The following is a 22,947-nucleotide window of genomic DNA, read 5'->3' on the forward strand; positions in this document are numbered from 1 at the left end:
AGCTTGTACATAATCTAAAGGCTGGCATTCACCTGCAAGAAGCAATTGGGCAAACAATATCTAAGTATGATAAATATATTCATATGAATCAGGATCAGCTAATGAACAATTCACAAATTGAGAAAATGGAAAGTTTATAATAAATCATTCATGAAGCCCTAATGTTAAGCGTCTCTTTTGGAACCATCTCCATTATGGAACAGAGTCTTCTCTGTTCCATAAGTCTCTGCTTAGCCTATGCAGCATAAAGTAAATGATGCTGAACTGAAATTTCACGCTTGAGCCTTAACCTATCCAATATTATATATATAGTGCTTAAATACAACCAAACTCTTCAGTCTGCACAGCTTTCAGGTTTGAAAGATGAATTTAAGACAGACCTAATCAGTGAAATCCAGACATCACTTATTTATATTAGCACAATTCCTAACACACAATGAAGACTGAGCCATAGGAATTCATTGTGAGCCCTACACTGGGCAGTCTGTAAAGAGGAAATTTAGGCTGGATGAACCAAGGGGAGGAAGCAGACCTACCTGAGAAGTGGTCTCTTGTGGGAAGGATCAGGTGTGTTGGTAAAAGGTGAATTGTAGGTCAGTCACAAATCTGCTGCACTGGTTTATTTAGTTTATTAGATCCTGTCTGACCACGAGCATCTGTCTCCTTACCTTCCCATCGGCAGATACACTGTTATAGAGGCTCCCAGAGACTGTAAGCACAGAATTTAGAGCATGCTCCTATATGCCCCTTTCAAAGATCTCATAACTTTAAAAGTTCCAAATATAAGTGCTAATAGCCAGGATATGTTTCATTCATTTCCACTGATAGGTTTTGGGATAAGGTTCTCCAAGGGAAAGACTATAACCAGAATGAATGAACAAAAGAGTATCTACCTGGTATCCGTGCATGTGTCTCATCAATTTTTCACTCATTGGGCTACTGCTCAGGATGGAGTTCAAGACTTTGACAGCTGCATACATGGTGTGGTCATCATGGGCCATAGCAATGAGACCCAGGAGAATGGCAGGCCCTCCAATGAAGTTCAGGCTAGTAGCTGCTGGGGAGGACTGGAACACTCTTACCCCTAGGAAATCACAGCATTACTCTACCAGGAAGTTACATGGACTAAATCTGTTTTATGGATAGAGAAAGTTCCAACTCCTAAAATATGAAACATTAAGGCATAGTGCATTTACCATGTAGGCCCACAGCAGCTGAACCAATAGTCCGCAAGGAACCTGAGAGGTGTCCAGCAACATTCTTAGCTAAGAATATTGGAGTTGAACTGTCCCGAGAATTAATTCCAATCTAAAACAGATAAAAGACATCCTAAGAAAAACTGTGGTAGTACTGGGGAGAGAAAAAGTAGTAAGTAGATGCTCTAACACATTAGATTATTTTATCACTTTTAGACTATGAAAACCATTTTTTTTTTTCCCTTCAAAACTCATTGTTAGGACCCACCTAAAATATCCCACCACCTCATTACTTTGACGTGTCAGTGGGCCTAGCACTGGCAAGAATGCTAGAATAGTGTGTGAAGGGTCATTGTGAAAGCATTAAGAAATCACGGACTGAAACAAATTATTATTAGACCTGAAAACTATGGCTTCTGTTGCTGTTTAAAGAAAGATTTTTAACGTGTTCACACTGTCCAATCTATTCCTCCCCATAGATGAAAACAAAGCCATGATTAGAATGGAGTTAAGGAAGGGGAAGATAAGCTGAGAAAAAAATCACTGAAGGTATGCAACTAAGATAGAGTCACAAACTTTGCTCTGAGAAACCAATCAGAAACAAGAGAAAACATGTTTAGGACAAATGAGAGACATTTGTGACCTCTTTGGCAATCAGCCGGCCATCCACTTCATTGTAGGAGCTCTTTATATCTTGGACTGTAGTGAAAGTTGAGCACATGGCATTGATTCCAAAAGAAATCTTCTCTTCTGCCACCAGAGGTGTAGCATTATGATCACTGTACTGATCCATACCTAAAATGAAAGACACTATAAACCTCTGAAGGAATTCTGCACGCTCAACATGTGAGACAGGAGAGAGGCAGATGAAAAATAACTGAAGGAAACCAAAATTTAGATAGGAATTTGATTTCGACTTAACTACAATCAGAAAACAGCCCTCACCCTTCACAACACAGTCCATGGCAGCTTGCCAGCATAAGCACTAACAGGAGATGTGCTTGGCTTGTCTGCTCTGGTTACTGCTTTGTGTAGATTCTACATCCTCTCCCAGTATCTCATGAAGCTCAGAAAAGTCCAGAATAAACCTTTCTCTGTCTGCACAATATAAACAAACTTTCTGGGCAGAGAAAACATTTCAGAGGCCTTCCATGTTACTGAGACCTTTCTCAGGGGTAGCAGGAGCAAAAATTCATGTGGAAGAAAAAGGACAGAGGCAAAAATTCAGAGCTGCCAACTCATAACATATGGGGAGCTTTTCAAAAGTAGCAGGTTCAGCAGTTTAATGATCGTATGAAATTGTCACATGCTTTTCTTTAAAGAATTTTCTATTCCTGCTCACACTGGAAAAACTATGCATACCTTTTAAAAAAAAAAAAATCATCTTGGATTTTTTACAATTTTATAGACTGGGAAAACAATTGATTTATGAAACTGTTTACTAATGCTGGTGCTACAGCCCTTACAGGCAAAAAGAATTAGCATATATTCTGCATGAAGATTAACTAGAAGTAAATGCCCCAAGGCTGTGTCACCTATTTCCCTTCCAGTAGGACATGGACTTTTGGCTAAGTCTCTGCACCGCTGCTGCTGCTTAGTGAGAAGCAATGAGATACTGGTGAGATGGGACACAACGCTGCTGAAACAATTCAAACTGACATTTGCAACAAGGCCATAAATCCATTTGAAGAAATAAACCATAATATTTCTGGGATTTGTGCTCAAACTTTAGGTCAAAATTTCTATTAGAAGTTTTTTTGGGTGTTTTGATGGAAGAGGGAGATGTCAGGTACCACTTCCTTCCCTGCCCCGATTTCCCTGCATCAGGGCATTGCTGGAGTCGGCCACAATCGGTGGTTAGTAGTAAAGTCCAGTTTGGAAGACCAGTGTGTAGAGAACAAACACCCCAGACTTCACAAAGACTCAACATTTCAAAAATCAAATCCTTCTGACTTCTACTGATAATAATTTTATTTTAGGTCTGTATTTGGTTATAATTTATCTTTCAACAACCCCTTCCCATGCTTGACTTGGAAATTTTTTTTGCCTAGATAAGACAGTGTTCTGAAGAAGTACTTTCAGCCAGTCTTTTCACTTTGCTTTAGGCTGAAGCATCACCAGCTGAAATTATTCTGCTATTTTCAAATGGGAGATGACCATCCCATTTCATCCTAAGCTCTAGTAACAGAGGTGAATGCACTACTTGTTGAACAAACAGTAATCAATAACTGAAATGTTTTGTCTGCCTGTTTAATAATTGAAGCTAACAGTATACTTTAGTTAAAAAGCCTCTTCATTAAATAGAATGTAACTTATTTCCCTACCCCTCTCTCCCCTGTGCTCTCTCCTACTCTGCAGGCATTTACAATTAATGACAATGATGCTTTTTCTGCCATGATTTTTCTGTAGCACCATAAATGCAGAACATCTCAGTTAAAGCTGCTGCTTTAGTGTCTGTCCAACAGAAATTGCAATCTTAGATCTCCTCAAACACATGTTATCTCTCTTTATTCTCCAGCTCTCCCTGCTGCTTGATTTCTGCTCCTCTTTTTCTGCCCAATTTACAGTATGTTACAAGATTCTTGTGGTATCTTACTACAATCTTGTACAACACTCAGTAACACAGAGTTCCAGGCATTTAGAGTGAGCTCTAGGCACAGTTAATAGCAGATTATAAGCATGAAAAGAACATTCCCTTGACAAACAAATAATGGTGGATATAAGATTTATCACATACCTTGAAGCTGTACTGCTTGGAAATTGCTACAATACCGTGGGCCAAGCTTATTAATCACCTCCATGGCTTCCACAGAAATAGCTTCTTCAAACAAGTATGTAGGGCCAAGGCGCCAGGTCAAGGAGGACTTCTGTTTCCAAATTCGAGGAGTAGCTATGTACCCATAGACATCAATAAAGGAAGAGGGTTCCATAGAAATAAAGCTACCTGGTAAGGGTTGGAGGTACTGCATCTGCAACAGAGGACGAATTCACTGAGGGGACCCAATACATTCAGGGTGCCTTAAGGTCTTGTCCCTGGAAGGTATTGCCTGCCACCTCTTTCCTCAATGAAGTCTCAGCTGTGCAACACAATTATCAGCTACTCTTTAGAAATTGGACTTTCAGAAGTATCACAAACATAAGTATTTTGGAAAGTTCAAGCCTACTTTTTGTTCAAAAACACAGTCAAAATAATTTCAAGTGTTGGCAAACAAAATCCCTACCTTGACCTCAGACTTATTTTTCCTGTTCTAAACTTGATAACTCAAACTGTGACTTTCAACACAGAAAGCCAAGTTACAGATTGCACCTTGTACTAGGCACCTAGAGAATAAACAGTTTTTGAAGAGTGTAGCCTAAGTGCATCAGTTAGCTTCAGTGAAAGCGACATAGTTTAGCAAATTTGACCATTTATTTTTAGTCTCAAAATAAGGATTCAGCCTCCTAAATTATTTTATATTATTTTATTTAAATGCAGACAGCTCTAATAGGGAGTAGTTGGGATTTTTTTTTTGGTAGAGAGAAACTATACTGTACTTCAGGGTTTAGCCTTGCCTTTCACAATTTGCTGTTAAAATGAGAGACTCCTAGCATTTACTGTTCTCTGGCTACTGAGGTGTAGAATCAGGGCTGGTCAATATCAGGAGGCAGGACTTGATACTTGAGTGAACAAATATTAAGCATTAGCCCCAACCCCCATGGCTCCACCACCCAAAAATAGCTTTTGGTGTTGTTAACAACCTTTGTGCAATTCTATTTTCTTACACAATCTTTTATTCACTGTACACATCAAGATGAAGGCTTACATCATGTCAGAGACCCCAGCACTGGGACAATCTTTTATTTACTAAAGGCTTGTTTTATTTATTATGAGCTGTTTCACTGTATGTTAAACACATTTGCTGTGAATTCTTTAATCAATTGCAATGCTTAGGCCTAGTTTTATTGATGACTTTCAGTCTCATTTGAAGGAAAGCAAATTAAATTAAATTTTCATTCTTGAAATGGATATAGGTCCCAGAAGGCATTTAGGAGACAGATCATTTTTCTCAAGTATGGGAAAGAGAATATTTGGAAATAAACAGGTTGCTTTTGCAAGGGAAGTATAAAACACACAAGTAAGCTTTACACTTGTTGCGATTGATTTGAAATATGGGAGCTAGAATGAAGAGACCAAAGTTACAAGTTTCAATTAATAAAAGGATTCTATTCAAAAACAAAACCAAAAAACTACCATGCAAACCACATCTTCAATAGAAACAGGCTGCATTTTCAACATTGCCAGCCTGAAGAATTCAAAATCCAAAAATCAAATCTCAGAAATAATTTGAGATTAGCTTCAAAACCAGGAGCATGATGATAATGATAATATAAACCATGGGCTCTTCTCATTTATCCTGTAGATTAGGAACTCTTCAGGTACATTTGGATTGCTTTCTCGTGATATCTCTTGCAACCTAAGACATTCACCATTTGATAACTGACTCCTATGCAACAAGACCACAAGAAATGGCACATTAGGGGAAATATTAGCTACACCAACATTTGCAATGAACTCATGAGTTGATATAATTGAAATTTACAAATTTCTCCTAATTAAAACATTGATTTCATTTCTATTAACTCAAAAAAGAAGTATTATTTTAATTCAAGAGCTATCTCACACACTGAACAACTAACCCAGGGGAACATTTATCTGTTCCTGAGTGCTTGGAGTGCCAGTGAGAAAAAGGTCACTGACTCATCAGCTGACTGTTCAATAGGTTGTAACAGGAAGAGGACAGCTTCAAACATGACAGTGTAAGATGCTTGAGGAAATTCCACCCATTTGGGATTATTGCAAAGATCTGGCCAGTCAGAGAAGCTTGTTCCTCTGTGACCTTTCCACTTTTCCAGGCCTTTCTTCAAAAATTAAGGCTCCCTATGTAACTCATAACCTTTGCAGGTTTTAGCCTAAATACAAAGCACCTTCTGTTTAAAGTTCTCTGGTCATGTCTTGCTGAAATGTACTTCTTATAGCTGACAACTTCTGAAAATTTTGGGTGTAAACTGAGAGACCCTTAAAATCATTAGTCAATTCATAAAATTTTGGCCTAAGGTTACAACCGAATTTCATCAATATAACCCTGAGCTACTTGCAAACTAGGTAACCACAACTCTCAGATGAGTGTCACCACTCAGAATTGCTTGGGTTATCTGCTTGCTGAGATGGGAGGGGGAACCAGTTCAAAGCATCAGGATGAACTTATAACATACTTCTGAAAAGCAGCACAAACATACCCTGATTTGTATGGATTTCTGACTCCACTCATGCACAATGCAGTGACACATATGTTATATATGCAAATCACCATACTTTGAGTCTCTCGGGTTAAATGACTGAAATGTCATGGTATATGCATGGGGACATGAAAATGAAAACCAATGAAAGGCAAATGTCAAGCATGAGATCTATGCAGAGAGCCTTTACCTTTGCAGAGCCAAGCATCTGACTATTTATATAAGCGGACACAATGCAGCTCTTCTTTGCTTCCTTAGCAACTGTCACTGTGAGATGATGCCACTGGCCAGTGACCACCAGCTTCCCACAGCCAAACTGGACTTGACCTGGAAATGGGGAGGGATTTAGGACCTCACCCTCAGGTTCCATAATATCTGTAACAGCAAAAATAGGGGGCAGTCAACAGAAAGTCTCTCTCAGCCTTCCCCTGCCTCTGGAACACAACTATCAAATGTGACACAAAGAACATGACTCTCTCTGAGTATAGAGTGATTTGCTGCTATTCTGTTCAATGTCTTTAAAACATTCCCTGAAGGTCTATTATCAGGACCTGAGACTTGCACAACTCTCAAGATCCCTCCAGCATACAATGTGCCATGCTCCCAAGTAACAGCTACTAGCTGCCTCAGTGCTGCAAAACTGGACTGAACTAGGACAAAGCCAACATATTCTCTAAGAGTAAAACCCATCAGGATCTTCACTGAGCTAGCTGACACAGAAAAAAAAATCCTAGTGAGTTAATGAGATTATAAAACTCTGTACATTAATTTGTAGTTTTTATGAAAAACAACAAGTTGGGATTTTTAACACCATCTAAGGAAATCAGAGCACTCACATGATGTCAACTGTGCATGAAAAATCCCAGCTACTAAGCTACTATTCCCACTCTGTTTCCAACCTCCTCTGCAATGTTCAATCACATTCACATTTGAAGTACCTACTGTACTCAATAAGAAGAAAGGGATAAGTGTCAACAAGTAAAAAAGATTAATAGGCTGGCATAATAGAAAACCTTCTAAAAGTGAGGAAAGGAAATAAGCTGTTTTATCAGGAAGCTAGATGACTCCCAGAGTCCTCAGTCTTACTCTTTAAATCTACCTACTGCCACACAGAACAGGCAGGGATGAGCTGACTGAAGTGCAGTCCCCACAACTGCACACAACCATATAACTGACACTCAAATGTATTTCTCAGAATATCTATAAGTTTTATCATATATTGCAGGCCACAAAATAATTCTCAATGCCTACAGCAAACTTAAAAATGAAATACGACCACAAAATACATTCACAACAGGTTGTCAGAAGAAAACTGAAGACATTAAAAATCTCATTAATGTTCTGAGTACTTATAATAAGAAGAAAATTGTTAATGAAAAATTCCAGATAATCAGAGGACATAGCACTGCAGCTTGACTGAGAAGAGCCTTACCAAGCAGCTGGAATTCCACTTCTTTTGTGGAAATGACCAAAGAAAGGTCTTGTGGGAAGAAGCTTACTGAAAAGCAAACAAATTCTTGCTCTGTTCTTGACATGTGCCTCACAACTGTGAGGAAACGGAGTGGGTGACTGTTGTGCACCAAGCCAAACTTGTTAACTAGAAACCAGCAGGAGAATGTCAGGCCACTTGAGGGAGGGAACATTCTGGTGCCTGTAGACAGGAAACAAAAAGGCAGTAAGGAAGTTGGTTTCACTGTGCAGACATTAGTAAACCACTTTCTGTTTAATTTGTAGCCCAAACCATGTAAGAAATCACATTAGAATGTGAGGTTAAATTTCTGTTCTATTAGATTTCACTGCCCATCTTCAATATTATAGAAACTGCACATATGAGTGTGTGCACATGTATAAATGACCTAAAATTGACTGATGAGAAATGACTACTAGATCTCCATGACATGGAGCTCATCAATTGGGAAGCACTGAGCCAGAAACAAGCATTCTCAAAGTTCACAAAATTCAAGAAGCAGGAATTACTGTTATTTCCCAGTTCACCCAACAGAGGATTTTGATCTGTAGCAGAATCCCATTTCATGTTAAGTGACATTTTCTATTCTTTCTGTGGCAGATTACCTTAAAATCTGGTTGCTCTTACTTTTTAAGACTGTTTTCTTAGCAGCCTGCTTTAAATTTGTGTTGCTAATGTTAATGTAAATGCATCACACTATTAAGCTGCATCTGATACTGCATTTTGGTGAACAGTCTGAGCTATACAGCTCAGAGCTGGACTGGGACACAGAGACAGAAGTGCATTGAAATAATGTCAAATGCTTTCAGTGGGGCTGAAAAGTCAGTGTTTTCAGGAAGCTGTAGACAAATAAAAGTGCTTACCCATGCCAATTCCTCCTGAGACAGATTGCTCTGCACTGGGTCCCATGACAGTGGCCAAGGTAGGGAGGTATAAACACCTACAAAAGCAAGCAAGCACCCATTCATCAGAAAGCTAAAATCATCCCTGAATGTCATCAGTAACACAACACTGCAGAATCATGGCAGCAAGGCAGAGCCTAGGCTATCAACAATAAGACAGTAACAAAATAGGCTGGCAGCATTGCTGCAAGGCAGCAATAGGCCAAAAGGATTGCCTAAGATGGAGAGAGAAGTGATTGATTGCTGTGTCCAGAATAAGGACTCGAAAACTGCAGAGCAGTTAAAGAGAAAAGCAACAAGCAGCAATACCCGTATCCTTCCATGGACATATCAAACTCTACAAATGATGGAGCCAAAGCAGTACTGTGGAGCTGGAAGTTTCGAGGTGACACCATGGAGATGAGACTCATCGCAGTCTGAAGTGCCAATGCAGATCCCTTAGACACCCAAGGAGAGCTGCTGACAGGCACAACTGTCTGAGGATCAGTTTTATTGTCCACCATGTCCTCTTCTGAACCTATAAGATCAACATAGTGACTAACCAGATCAGTGTCTGCAATACTTTTTCAATCATAGGCTTTGCCTGTATTCAATTCATCACTGCTAAGAACAGCGCTGCATGCTCTTCAGGTAATGCATGCTCTTCAAGTAACACATCCTCAACAGCCTGCATAAATCCTCAGCAATACACGAAAATATTGCACTGTAGGAATTTCAGAATGGGAGGATAGCAGGAGAGAGGAGCATACAGAAGTGATAGCCCTATTTTCTCCCCACACATCTTCAGACAGCTTCAAACTTCACCTCTAGTAAAAAGGTTCCTGACCCACTGGTTCCATTTTTCTTATACACAGTCCATGCAACTCTGCCATAACAGAATAATAACAACCAATATGTGGGAGCAGATCTCAAGAATGACTGCAAAGAACATAAGATCCAAATTTATACCGAACTGTATCAGTTGTCCCATAGGCATGAGAACAGTTTAAGCACCAAATACTACTACTGTAGCCTTTCACCCGCAAAACATGTTAGAACAGAGGAAGGGCTTGGATGGAAAATGGCCTGTATAAGCAAGGCAGACTACTAGGATACCCTAGGGATTACAAAAAGTGGTGCTCTTTATTCACATCTTTATTCTATTTCTAGCTATAAACCACAGGGAAAACATGCTGGAAACACAGGAGACACACCCTTGGTTTGTGGAATATGATTAGTATTTTTATAGATCACTTCAGTGTTTGATCCAGCAAAGTCTAAGTCTATATCACCATCTGGCTTGAGTACATGTATTATAATTTGATCTCTGCTGGTCATTAGATCAGCTCTTAGTGTCGGTCAAGTACTACCCAACCTGGGCAATGCCCAGTCTAAAACATCCAGGGATACTCCATCTTCACTGTGACTGTCTTCAAGCAACCTACACCAACAGCAGTTTCCTGTCATTACAGACTTATCTATAACCCAGCCACTGTATGAGCAACAGGCTGTTCATTGTGTGCTTACCTTCATTCCAAGCTGTGTTAGCTGAATCACTCCCCTGACATGAAAGGACCTTGGTCTTGTTTGTGCTGAGCCTGGAAGGTAGTGGTGGAGAACATCTCAACCGAAGAAATTGCCTAACATGAAAAAAAAGAAGAAAGCAATCAAAAAAAGGAAAACAATCGAGCCAGACACTTTGGAGTCATAGCAACCATGCAAATACAGCTCAGCACTCTGGAGACCAATTTTCTTATTGGATACCAAGATTTAAAGACATCCCAAATAAAACAGGAGGAATGTTTTCCGCTGTATCACCACAAGTATTTTTTTGCTTTACACTTCCCTTTTCAAGGTTTTCCTACTGAAAAAAACCCTAAAGGTTTATTTTCTTCAGCAATACTTTTGAATGCTACTAATGTTTCAGGAAAAAAAAAAATATCTATGGTTTAGGGGGTTTTTTGTTTGTTTGGTTTGGTTTGGTTTTTTTTTTGGTTTTTTTCTTTTTTTAAGAAATTCTGTTCCATTTTTGAGTAGAAGAAATCCAATCTTCCACTGCATGTCCAACTTCATCTGCATTCTGATCTCTGTCACGCCTAGCATTTCTTAGCACTAAAGAAGAAAATACATCCTCAACGTAGAAACAGAGACTGAGAAACAAGACTACACTTTTTATTTGTGCATCTTTCATTGACATGGATTCAAGCTAAGAGAAAGTCACTTTTACTCTCAGGAAACAAGCTTCTTCATATGAATACCAGGAGAAAACAACCCTAGTTGTTTTGCAACTACTTAATTAGTTACTATTCATAAATGGCTTTACAACCCCTGCAAAGAAAACACAGCAGAACACTACAGACTCATACCATTTTCAGTAAATCATTCCCTACATATATCCTGTAATCAATAACTAAGTAGTATTAATTGAGATTTGAAACAAAAGACTGAGTCTTGTTGAATTAGAGTACTACATTTAGTATCTAATTATTACACAAACTTTGCAAAAAATTTGCACCACTAAAGCAAATTGGTTCCATTAGATACAATCTGATACCTTAACACATCTGGCTCAACAGCCTGTGACGCAAGCTTCTCAAACACTCTAGTAAGGGGCAGATGCAGTGGATGGCTCTCATTGCGGAACACATCCTGACAGGAAGTTACGATGGTGCTCAGCAAGCCAGATCCACACATCACCTGTCGACTCTTCTCTGACTTCACCAGGGACTGGATATGATGAACCACAGCATATTGGATTTCCTGTGAAAGCTGAAATGGACACAGAACTGAAGTCAGTGGGCTGGAACTAAAACTGTACATGATGACTGATTATTTTTGTTAATTTTTTTTTCAGTTGTCAAATCTGTGTAAAAATTTGGGCCAGAATAGAAGCCTCTAAGGCCAGAGGCTCAAGTGCAACTGCATGGCTGTTCTATAAAGCTCTGCACTTGAACAGTGTGCATATATCCGAGTAGCTGCTTAGCCGTCCACAGCTGAGCTTTTTCTGCCACAACACTATGGTAGTAAAGGAAGAGAGCAATTCTCTGTCGTACAAAAGAAGGGACCACTACCAAGGGCAGGTTATTATGTATAAGATCCAAGATTGACACAGTAACTCAGAATATATTTAACATTAAGCACGTGGAGAGTCATATTGACATGATCTACTCTTTAGTTTAAAAGCACTGTTCTTAAACAAAACTGTATCTAGCAATACCATGAAACACTCAATTTTAAACACCTCTCTACATGTTTTGCTGAACTGAAGCATTATTTTATTGCTTCTTAATGGTCTTAAAGAATTATCTCAATTCTCATAAATTATCTTTAGAGCAATTTGTTCCCAATTAGGAATAGAGCCTACCTGATTAACCTAACTAGATTTCACACAAAAGTAACTGTACATCACATATTTAAACACAGATCTTACAAAGATGAAGTGTTCCCTACCCCCAAGAGTTCTTTGGCTTTCTTGTATGTTCTTCTAGGAAATATCTATGCAGACTTTTCAAGAAAATTACACTAATCATGGCAGACGTGCAGATTAGGATATTGGGATTTGATTTTATAACATGAAGGAGAAGCAACTTCACTGGATTCAGAATAAGCTAGTTTATTAAGTATAAAGAGGAATTCAGCTCTTTTGCGTACAGACAAAACAAAACGAGTACGAGTCAATTTAAAAACCAAGCAGCAATTTGTTTTCAAAGTGCTCAGCAACCAAAAGCCCCAACTGTAACAGACAATAATACTAGTACATCCAATGCAACATGTGTACTATTTTTGTAAAACTCAACTATTATTTTTGATGTCTGAATGGTGAAATCTTTGGCTAGCATTTTCTTCTTTCTGAATGACTGTTCATTCACAATATACAAGTTACACTGTGCATTTCATTACATATAGAAATCATTCACCAGACTAAAATAAACTATTCTTCAGAGAGACACTTAGACCTACAGTGTATTAAAACCTCACATAACTTTTTGGCTCCTTTAATTACTATTTTACTCTGTTTTTGACTGGATGCAGGAAAGTAGATACATAAAACCATGAGAAAACAGAAAAGGACACAGGTCTTGGCTAAGTGAAACTACTGGTTTGCTGCAAAATAAATTCAATAAAAACATAACGGCATACAAAATAATTGATTGTTTTCATTAGCTTAGCAGATTTGTCAATACCAGTATTGCCTTGTTTTGAATAAAATGTGTTGTTTTCATGGATCTTACTTCCAGTAAAATGAGATTTTAGTGGAAATATTAATGGAGGCCAGGAAACCAGGCTGTGTGTTTCTATATGCATGGATTGATTTTCCTAACACATATTACTTGCACCATGAATCAGAATATTAAAGGTGCAGTTAGTTGGGCTCACATATCTGCCTCAGATTAGTTTTAAGGGAAAAATGACACCTAGCAATTTGCCCAATCTCCTTAAGTAGTTTCCAGATTCTTGCTCCGAAGAGCCCATAGTTTCTAAACTTGGTAGCTGAATTTAATTCACTGTTATCTGTCTTCAAAATGATTATACTACATTCAAGATGTGCAAGAACTTTGAATCTTTGTCAGTGTGGGTTCACTTCAAAAGGATGTAATTTCCTTAGGTTTAAGAGTGATACTGCAATAATTCTGTGTGCAAAAAGCAAACTTACTTTTCAATCTCAGAGCATCTCTTAGTTGAAAAGCTAGCAGCCATTTATAGAAAATTAGAATTAACTTCCCAACATACCACTGAGAATTATTTTTACTAATGAAGAAATCAAGGCATCACAAGTAGAGCTTTCAAAAAGTTCCACGTCACGCAGGATTTTAAGTCATACTTTCAAAAGAAAAGGTACACATACATCAGCTTAAAGCCCATTTCCTGTAGAGAGTTTCAGTCACTTCTGAAAATCATCTGTGCAATTTTTTTTCCCTTAAAATGTTATGATATAAAGTATAATATAATGACATAAAGAATGCATAAAGAATTAATGACCTTAAATTCCTGATGCACAGTTCCCAGCTGCAAGCACATTCCCATTCTATGACAATATTTTGCTGATTAACTCTCACCCACTGACCTTAACAAGCAAAACTTACTTTGCTGACAGTTTACATAACTGGGTTTTACAAAGTTACAGAATAATTTGTGTTCACACACTGGTTGTAAGTAGACAGGGAAGAAAGCACTATGAACTGTATGAACTGTTTCTACTCTTCCAAAAAAATGAACCTAGATAGGGTTTAGGTAAATGCCCCGCATAAATTTTATTATCTTCATCGGGCTTTTCACATTTCCCCTTAGTACAGCTTGTGTGTAAGAGAAGCTACAGAGCTTTCCTCATATAAATACCGAGGCCACTGTTGCCTTCTAGAGAAAATACAGTAGCAAGTCTTGACCATTTGAAGTCACCAACAAAATCGCTTTGTAATGTTAAGAATCCTTTTGTTAATTCTGGTGGTTGGTCTGACAGACCTCTTGCTTGCCAAATTACATTTAGTTGCAATATATTTTCCCCACAGGATTAGCTGAATGCAGTGTCTCCTAATTTTTCTAAGCTACTGTGCAGTGCTATAGTACAATGTTCATCAGAAACCTGAGAGGAAGGCAAAGCTGTCTCTGTGTGCCCCCTTATAGATGATACCATTGCAAGATCTTTGGTATAGTTAGCCAGGGATTCTTGGCAGAGTTTCTATCTCTTCAATCCAGGGTACATTATCAGGATTTTAGTGCCCTGGCTGCTTTTTAATGAGAAAGTGAACAGAGACATGGGCTGCTTTTTAAGGAGAAAGTGAACAAGAGAAACAGGACAAATAAAAGGGCAGGCTGTGGGGTTGGAAGCACAGGAAGAAAATTGCTTGGTCTGTATAAACAGTGAAAGCTTTGGAAGTTGGTTGATCAATGAACAAGCAAACTTCTTACTAAAAGCCCCAAAATAGCCTTGAAAAAAAAACAACATGCAGACAGGCTGTGCATTTTCTTTGGAAAAAAAAAAAAAAAAAAAAAAAAAAGTTGTGCTGTAATCAGGCTCAGCAAAGAAAAATCCCCCAGGAGACAAGGCTGGGGAAAAACCTGCAGGAAAGTGCTCAAGGGAAAGAGCTGACCTTCAGCTACAGCCCAGTCTGGAGGACCCACTGCCAGGGTGTTTCTAGTCTTCTTCCTCCTACCAGAGTTCTGGTCCATTCTCCTTTCCTTTCTCCCAGAGCCTTAGCTGCACAACCCAAAGGTTGATGAAACTCTGGTCAAACACCTGAAGATTTTCCTTGTGCAGATAATGCAGTGCAGTAATTTAGGAATTCATTGTGATATTAACAGTTACATTAGCAGTGATATCAGTAATATAGTTCTAAAGGCAGAGAAATCTCAAATGTTTTATCATCTTCTGTGGGCCATATCTATGTCAGTGATCTTTTCAGTTTAGAACGAATTTACATTTTTAAGAAGTACAAATAGTTGAAAAGTGTTATGCTGTTAACATCTACAGTGAGAACAACTAGTTCAGACTTTTAAAAGGTCTTTTGAAAAGGTGTAAATTCCTTATCAATGCACAATGTTTCAGGTTTACAACAGTGAATGACAGCAGTTCATTGTAGGAGAGACATAGATAACATTAAAGAGGACAAATCCAGCTGTAGAAGCAATAATTTTATTTAACAAAAATATAGATAATTTACATAATGAATCATGTGAGAATTTTTTGTCCATACTCACAAGAAAACTGCCAGGATAATGACACAGACCTGAATTATGCTTTGATTCTCTTCTCAAAATTTCTTTTATTTCCCTTACCCAGCCTTGTTAGATCTAGATCTCCTTATCTGACATTGCACATGGGAAAGATCTGGCATGACACTCTGGAGTCTTAAAAGCCACAGTTCCAAAATGCCAGACAAGGATGAGAGATGTCTGAGGGGAAACTTCTTTCTTTTTAAGGTAGAAAAACTCCTGTGAATATCCTGAGCCACACCTAAAGCAGATGTTAGCCTGTCTCACTTTACTTAGTTTTTGAAATATGTGACAGTGCTATATTTCATCACTGGACAGGAAGCATATTAATAAAAGGAAAATCCACCTCGTAGTTGGTCAAACTGTATGCAGTCTGATGGGAACTGGTTTAACACCAGTCCTAGGCATGAACATGAGCAGTATCCTATAAATACAGTTTATTGACTCAAAGACTGTCTCTTGGGGGGTTTGAAGGCTTTTAAGCCAATTTTCCTGCCCATATGACATTCAAATTATTTTTTTTACCATACTTATCAATGGCAGTCATATACAACCAGAAATCTATTCTTCTCAGCTTTTAATTGTCATTCTATACAGTCAGAAGAAATGTCTGAAGTGCAAGACCACCTGTTTTATTGTCTGCTACTGTTTTTTCTATGCTGACAGGCTCAACATTGCTTCAGCCCATCACTGCTTGCATCTGACAAAGGTCACTGAGAAGCTGCAAATTTGGCAGGAAATGAATATTATCACTGAAGGTCAGAATCAAAATACATTAATTTTATTGAGTTCCATTAATGTTTCTGTAAAAGCAGTGCTTTCTCCTTGCCATTTCTGTGAAAGCAAAGGATTTGCACATGACCTAAACTGATTCAGAAGATTTTTCCAGAATACTTCTGAATACCTGGGCTTAAAAGATCTATCACAGAACTAAAACAAGCATGAAGAAAAGAGTTACTGTCTGTTCTTTACCATTGCTCCTAAAAAGTGTACTATTTGACTTAGTCTTAAACTCAGAGCAAGAAGCCCCTTCAGATTTTTGAATGAAAGTCTGCAGTAGAAAAACTCCATCCACAAAGAAATTATTTAATCTCTCATATAGCTGTCAAACACTGTTGCACTAAAAGAAAGAATAGTACCCTGTTTGGAACAGAATGTATCTAATCCAAGAGAAATTCCTTCAGTTATTATCCTTCTACCAAGTAGCTCCCTTTCACTAGCCATTGAGATCCACCTAGCATAATAGTGGTCCCATTTTACCTGAGGCAATCCTATTCACAACAGCTATACTAAACAAATACTGTTTAGTATAGCTAAAAGGAGTGAGAAAGGAATAAAATATGAATGCATTTAAATATATAACTGAAATTGCTGGAATTTGTGCTCTAGCCCTTTATATTTTTAAGAACACTGCCATCTACTGAGGGTCTGAGAGGCCTTCTCTCACACAGAGCTCAGCCCTAGAGCCAACTCCGATAGTTTCTTGCTAACTCCCTTAACCAATTAGCTGTTCTACGTGCTTTTTCAGAAATCAATTACTGTAATTAACAAAATTTCACTAGCTGAAATTCAGTTCTGCTATAGAGTTGGAATGTGCCAGCAGTTAGTTGCACCCCCACCTTCCATAGCTCCGGATGAACAATATGGTTTTATTTCAATCCCTCCATATGTATTTTAACTGTATTCAAGTATTTTAGACCAAATAGCAGATACAATATAGGCAATATGCTTGTTCAGAGTGGCTATGTGTATGGAAGGTTTGACAAAGCAAAGTAGGTTCTAAGCTGCATTGAAAGTTTATGGACCTTGACTACAGAGCCAGACTCTTCTCCTCTATCAGCAATATTTTAAATAATTTTCAAGGGACTTGTACACTTGTGACTTTGCCGTAAGTATTCTGGGACCAAGGCCCATGCACCGCGTAAAGCAGGTATCGAAACACTTAGTCAAACTGATAGCCAAGAGCGTTTGTTGTTCTTGTACTTGTTGACTCAGGGAAATTTGCGCTGTTGCTCCTGCCAGTGTTTGAGGTAAATTTTAGTACTTCCACATCTGCAAAGAGTAAGAAGTTCTTGGAAATGAAGCTACAGAAAAGTAGCAGACACTGTTTAGATGGCACTTTGATATGTTCAGACTCACCTGAGAGTGTCCCTCTTTGTACAGCTTTGGCAGCAACCTCACCATAACACAGACAGCACCCGGATGTACAATGGTGCATTCTCCCATTTCCCACCTGCAGCAAAAAGATGCATAAGACTTTTCATTGTTATCATTAACAACAGCAAAGAGGGTCCAGCAATGTTGCAGCAGAGTACAGCATTAAATCCTCTTAGCAGTAACCAGGGTCAGCATTTGACACTAAGCAAACAATACAGATGACTTGGAACATCTGGAAGCCTCCTTAGAGTAACAAAGACTTGACATAACCTGCTCATGAGCTCACACCTGCACATTCAAAGATGTACAGCAGCCTCTTAAAAACTTTGCCTTTGAAGTCACTTGCAGTACAGAGAACAGACAACCAGAGGGATCTCTCTGATGCATCAGCCCAGAACTAGTGTATTTTCTATTTTCAAACAGTTTGTAACTTTGGTCAGACAATAATTTCAGTACTTTCAAACCATAATAGCAATAAGCAAAGATAAGAGAGTCTTGATGAAATTGGTATGCCACCCTTCCCTTCCAACACCAGAATCTGCCTAAACTAACAAAAGAAAGTTAAATATCTGTGCTGTGCTTCCCCACCAGTCTTCATTTTTGCCACATATCACCTTTGTACATTAAGGCACAGGAAGGAACTGAGGCATCAGAGTTACCAATGAGAAAATCTGCTTGTGCCATGATGCAGGCTAGTGGTCTGATATATTTCAAAGATGAAGCCACAGCACAGCAGTAACTCAAGTTTAGGCACTGCAGGCTTGTCATTTTCAGAGTATCATCGGCATTTCTAGGTGCATCCCTGAACCAGAGTTGTTAATGTTCACCATTAGAAACATCTGCTCCAAATAGATCTCACAAGAAAAGCAAAGGCAACTTCTAACAGCTGTAATTTGACTGAAAAAAAATAAGGCACAATATGCTTTCTGGATTGTATAAAACAAAGGGTACAAGTAAAAAAGTGAGTATTAAAAATAGAGCTTTTACAAGGGACCTAAAGGAGGGTAAAAAAGCTGTAATTAACACATTAGCCACTTCCAAAAGGCTCAGCTGATGCATCAGAGCAGCGAGTACTGTGTAGCACACTGCCACACAGTGACAAATAATTCTTACTGCACCCTCAGGAAAGACAAAGAAATTGCTCATTTGCAGTATTTTCTGTGTAATGAATCAAAATCAGATCTGATATAAACACTTACTGCAGCAGTGGCTCCACTGTGGACACATACACTTGCACTTGACATGAATGCATGTGAGTTTTTAAATGTCAAACAAGAAAAAAAGTACACACTGAAAATATGCTCTCCTCTCATCTCCCCAGATAAAACCTAACCATCTTTAAAGAAAAAAATCCAGGCCCACTATAATCAGTAGGATCGAAATTGCAGTCTGTTCTCCTGCTGTGGCTGAGCTCCCTAGAGCAAGTTCATTTTTAGCCTAAGACACTGTATTCAAGGACTGACTTCCCAAACTTTCAACTTAATTCAAACTTACATCTCTAACACTGTAAAAATACATTGCCAGGCAGCGTGCCCAGTTCTCCTAACACACAGCAGTCTTCCTAAAGACTTAGGCAGTGAAGAAATGTGGTTACCTCCAAAACTCAAAATTTTTCTTTCATGTAGAAGATTTTTTTTTATAACTTCTATGATGCATAGTAAGGTAAAATGTGATCTAACAAAATGTGAATATCAGAAGAAAATAATAGAAAGTGACACTTTAAAAAATAAATAAAATCATGAAATGGTTAAGACATTGCCACAACTACAAGAAAATGTTTTCTTATTTTTGAGCACTGCCTGGCAGGTTTATCACTCTCCAGGGCTGTTAAGAAGGAAAACAAAGAAGGAAAACCCAGAGCTCCTGACCAGCATCAAATAACACCTCAACTTCCATGCCAGCACTGCACACTTGCTTCCCTTTAAGAATGTTATGAAAGCCTTACGTTCAGCCTTCTCTGTGGTTTTCCAAGAGTCCCTAATTTTCTGGCTTGTCTTAGTACAAAAGCTGTCCCCATGTACCAACTCCTCACTCCTGCACATATGCCATCTCTCACACTCCTGCCTCAGGGCTACCCAGTCAGCCACATGATTACACTCCATCTACCCCACCAGTATCATGGTGTGAATCCCAGATCTGCTCTGCATTGTCTGCTACTTAAAAATAAGCCAAATAAGAGAGTTTGGGGACAAAATTAGATGCTGCAAAGAACCTAAAGAGCCATTAGTTCAGGGAGTCTGTGGTAACAGCAGCTGCAGCAGCCATTCTGCTAGGGTGGGCATGAAGAGGGGTTTCCTTCCCAAAGAGAGATCAGCCTCAGTTAACACAGCTTGTAGCAAGCTCTCTCTAACTACCAGGAGCAAAAGGAAAAACAGAGACCCCATCTGTCATAGAAGGTATTTCAAACATTAATGCAGGAGCAGGAACACAGAGGGCTGTTTTTCAGATGGGAATGAACGGGTCAATTCCCCTGTGGCCCAGCAGCTTGCAGCATCATTGACCACAGGACAGTGTAAAGGGCTAGAATATTATCCAGTTAAAATGCTGATTTTCCTGTGTCTTAGTCACAGGCTCCCATAGGATCACCTCCTCTCCTCCTCTTCAGGGACGTGAAATACATGTTGCAGAATGGGACATCACAGGCCACCTACACTGACTGCTCTCAAGTTCCTCCTTTCAAGCTGAAGCCTTCTTTGGGAGGAAGTGTGAGCGTGGGTTACAGCTAAGAGGAAGCTGCATCAGGGGAACCACAGGCTTGCAGAAACTCTGGGAACATGATTTCTTATTTTTATTTTCAGAAAATTTACTGCTGGAAAAGGATCCAGGTTGTGTGACCTAAAAATTGGCAGCTTGCTGGTACATGTTGCCCTGCTGCATTTGCATACACTTCTTCTGGACATCCTCCAGCCACCTCTAGCTAATCTGGCTTCATTTTATGGCTTCAGATCCCAGAACCAAAGTCAAAATGTACCAAACCAGACACTGTGAACTGAATGGATCCCAACTTATATGATGAATTTCTCCATAAGTGGTATTCATTGAGTTACTGCACAGCCTCAGAACTCAGCAGGCAAAACAACACAAGGACAGAGGAAGACTTGCTTTATGTTTCAGATCTAGTAACTTGAGAAAGACAAGAGCCACACCCTTCCAAGCACTGACCTGCTCTTTCTCTCTTACCTTCCCTGAGCCTCTCTTACACAGACACTTAAGCTACAGGCTATGGACTTCTCACAACCACACCATCCATACACTCTCCGCACATTGACCCATGTTCTCCCAAATGGGACTAGAAAGATCTGCTTTGAAAAGAGTACTCATTCCTCATGAGCCACCAAGTCCTCTACCCAGCACTGAGTATCTAACCAGAAGCTTCCAGTGTAGTTCAGAGTGTGGTGATAGGGAGCAAATATCTCCATGATTATTTTAAAATCCGTTGCACAAGGAGCAAATAAATCAACTGCAGGTTTTTCTCGTTGTTCCAAACAAGTACAGCTGTGACCAGAAATACTTATTCAGTCTGCCTCAGTACTCAGGCAACAAAAGTTCTGCTGACTTCAGTGACTGCTAGCTATGAGTGGCAGACCTAATGACTTAGTCTTTAAACCTGGAAGATGATTGTGGAATAACCTACAATAAGGAATCTCAGTTATGAACTTAGACTTTTTAAGCGTAACTCCAACCAGAAACATTTTTGAGAGAAGGACCGAGAGATCCAAGCTACAGACACATTAAGGGGCAGAGGATCTCACAAGTTACAGTGCAAGTTATTCAGAATTGATTCACAGCTGACAGCTGTGTTGATTTCTCCCGTAGTCTTTTCTTCCTGCAAAGGATACATATTTTGATAGAATCCTTCATTATATGAGGCAGGCAGCATTACTATTCCTGTTCTTCTCTATTTCAGTGTACACATGTGCCTGGACACACATGCATGGGGGAGCATTTAAAATAGCTTAAAATAGTTTTTAATATATCAGGTGACTGGAAACAGCTTTCCACATAACTGAAAGTCAAAACTGATCGAGGCAGATTTAAGCAGAGACTAAACTCAAGCTTCAAGTCCCAACAACCCTTTCCTTAGAGCCCATTCCTGCTCCCACACTGCATGTGTCAGAACCTTCAGCACAAACTCTGCAACTCTTGGGGTTGTGTGTCCCACTGCTACACTGAATAGTTATGTCCTAATATTAACCATCAATATTAATCTCTCAAAAAGAGGTGATTTCTGCTGTCTGGAGGCCTGGGATTTGGGACTGTGGCACAGATTTGTTTGTTCTAGGCAGGTTATGTCACAGCTTACCACAGTTTACTATCATACAAAACGCAGATACCAGTCTTACTATTTTATTTCCTGCAGTAAATAGACTTACTTCTCATCAAGGCTTCCACATAGCCAATAGGCAGAGGTAGGTAATTTGTTGTCTGGTCTTTTGAAATGAACAGGATGTTCTTCTTGAGCTTGGGTTCTGTCCTGATCATCTCTTGATGCCTCTCCCATCTCTGGCTTTCTCTCCTTGAAGAAACTCTCCAGATGGAGGGTTCCTTTGACCATGTGGTCAAGAAAATGCAGAATCCATATGCAGTTCTTTAGCCACATTGGGAAAGGTTCTGAAGAATAAATAGCTTCATCCAAGAATTCTGCAAATGTCCTTGTCTTCTCAAGGCTCAGAGGGATTTGCGATTCCCCTTGTGTCCAGAAGCATCCAAGTGACCCAAGATCCTCTGCCATCTTTTCAAAGAGACCATTCCTCTGGAAGAAGTTGGTGTTGACAGGGTCCAGGTGCAGGGCTGCTGTTATTCCCTGAAGTGTGTAGAAAACAAGCTCCAATATGCAATTCTGTCCAACTGCTGTCCACAGCCCAGATGGAGTGTCCTGCAGTGCACCTTCCATGTCTGAGAGAAGGGACAGGAGTCCATTGAATCCACTGCAGGTTCTGAAAGCTGAATGGCTCTTGGGACTCTCCAGTACCCTCAAGAGTGACTACAAACATTGGAAAGAAACGAAACAAAAGAAGCACTTAAGCCAAGGGGCAAAGAACCTTCAGGATATTTTAAAATTCTAAGTTTGTACCAAAATTCTTTCACTGAAGCTTCACTCTTTGAAGAAAAAAAATGAAGTTTGTCAAAGTAATGGTTGCCACTGCACAACTTTTCTCCTTCTCCCTTCCCCCATGTACCCAATGAGTCAAACAACCAAAATTTGAATGCACCATCAGGAGCAACCCATGGAGTCAGCCAGACAATGGGTCCAGAA

General features: G+C 39.3%; 1 protein-coding gene across 3 annotated transcripts in view; it reads right to left on the reverse strand.

The window, feature by feature from the left end:
- WDFY4 (WDFY family member 4) overlaps positions 1-22,947 on the reverse strand; it is a 144,955-nt gene that overhangs the window by 97,760 nt on the left and 24,248 nt on the right. For 2 of the 3 annotated variants that reach the window (XM_033001780.2, XM_033001778.2), the window contains exons 12-23: positions 22,064-22,674; positions 17,673-17,766; positions 11,377-11,591; positions 10,350-10,462; positions 9,153-9,360; positions 8,805-8,881; positions 7,906-8,124; positions 6,664-6,848; positions 3,934-4,165; positions 1,840-1,991; positions 1,197-1,308; positions 894-1,084 (exon numbers count right to left, since the gene is read on the reverse strand). In XM_033001780.2, coding sequence (XP_032857671.2) covers positions 894-1,084; positions 1,197-1,308; positions 1,840-1,991; positions 3,934-4,165; positions 6,664-6,848; positions 7,906-8,124; positions 8,805-8,881; positions 9,153-9,360; positions 10,350-10,462; positions 11,377-11,591; positions 17,673-17,766; positions 22,064-22,674 — 2,409 coding nt within the window. Of the gene's footprint in view, positions 1-893; positions 1,085-1,196; positions 1,309-1,839; positions 1,992-3,933; positions 4,166-6,663; positions 6,849-7,905; positions 8,125-8,804; positions 8,882-9,152; positions 9,361-10,349; positions 10,463-11,376; positions 11,592-17,446; positions 17,586-17,672; positions 17,767-22,063; positions 22,675-22,947 lie in introns of those variants that run through there. The other variant, XM_033001781.2, reaches the window with a different exon arrangement.

The sequence above is a fragment of the Tyto alba genome, unplaced genomic scaffold (assembly GCF_018691265.1).
Source record: "Tyto alba isolate M040663 unplaced genomic scaffold, T.alba_DEE_v4.0 Super-Scaffold_1, whole genome shotgun sequence".
NCBI lineage: Eukaryota > Metazoa > Chordata > Aves > Strigiformes > Tytonidae > Tyto > Tyto alba.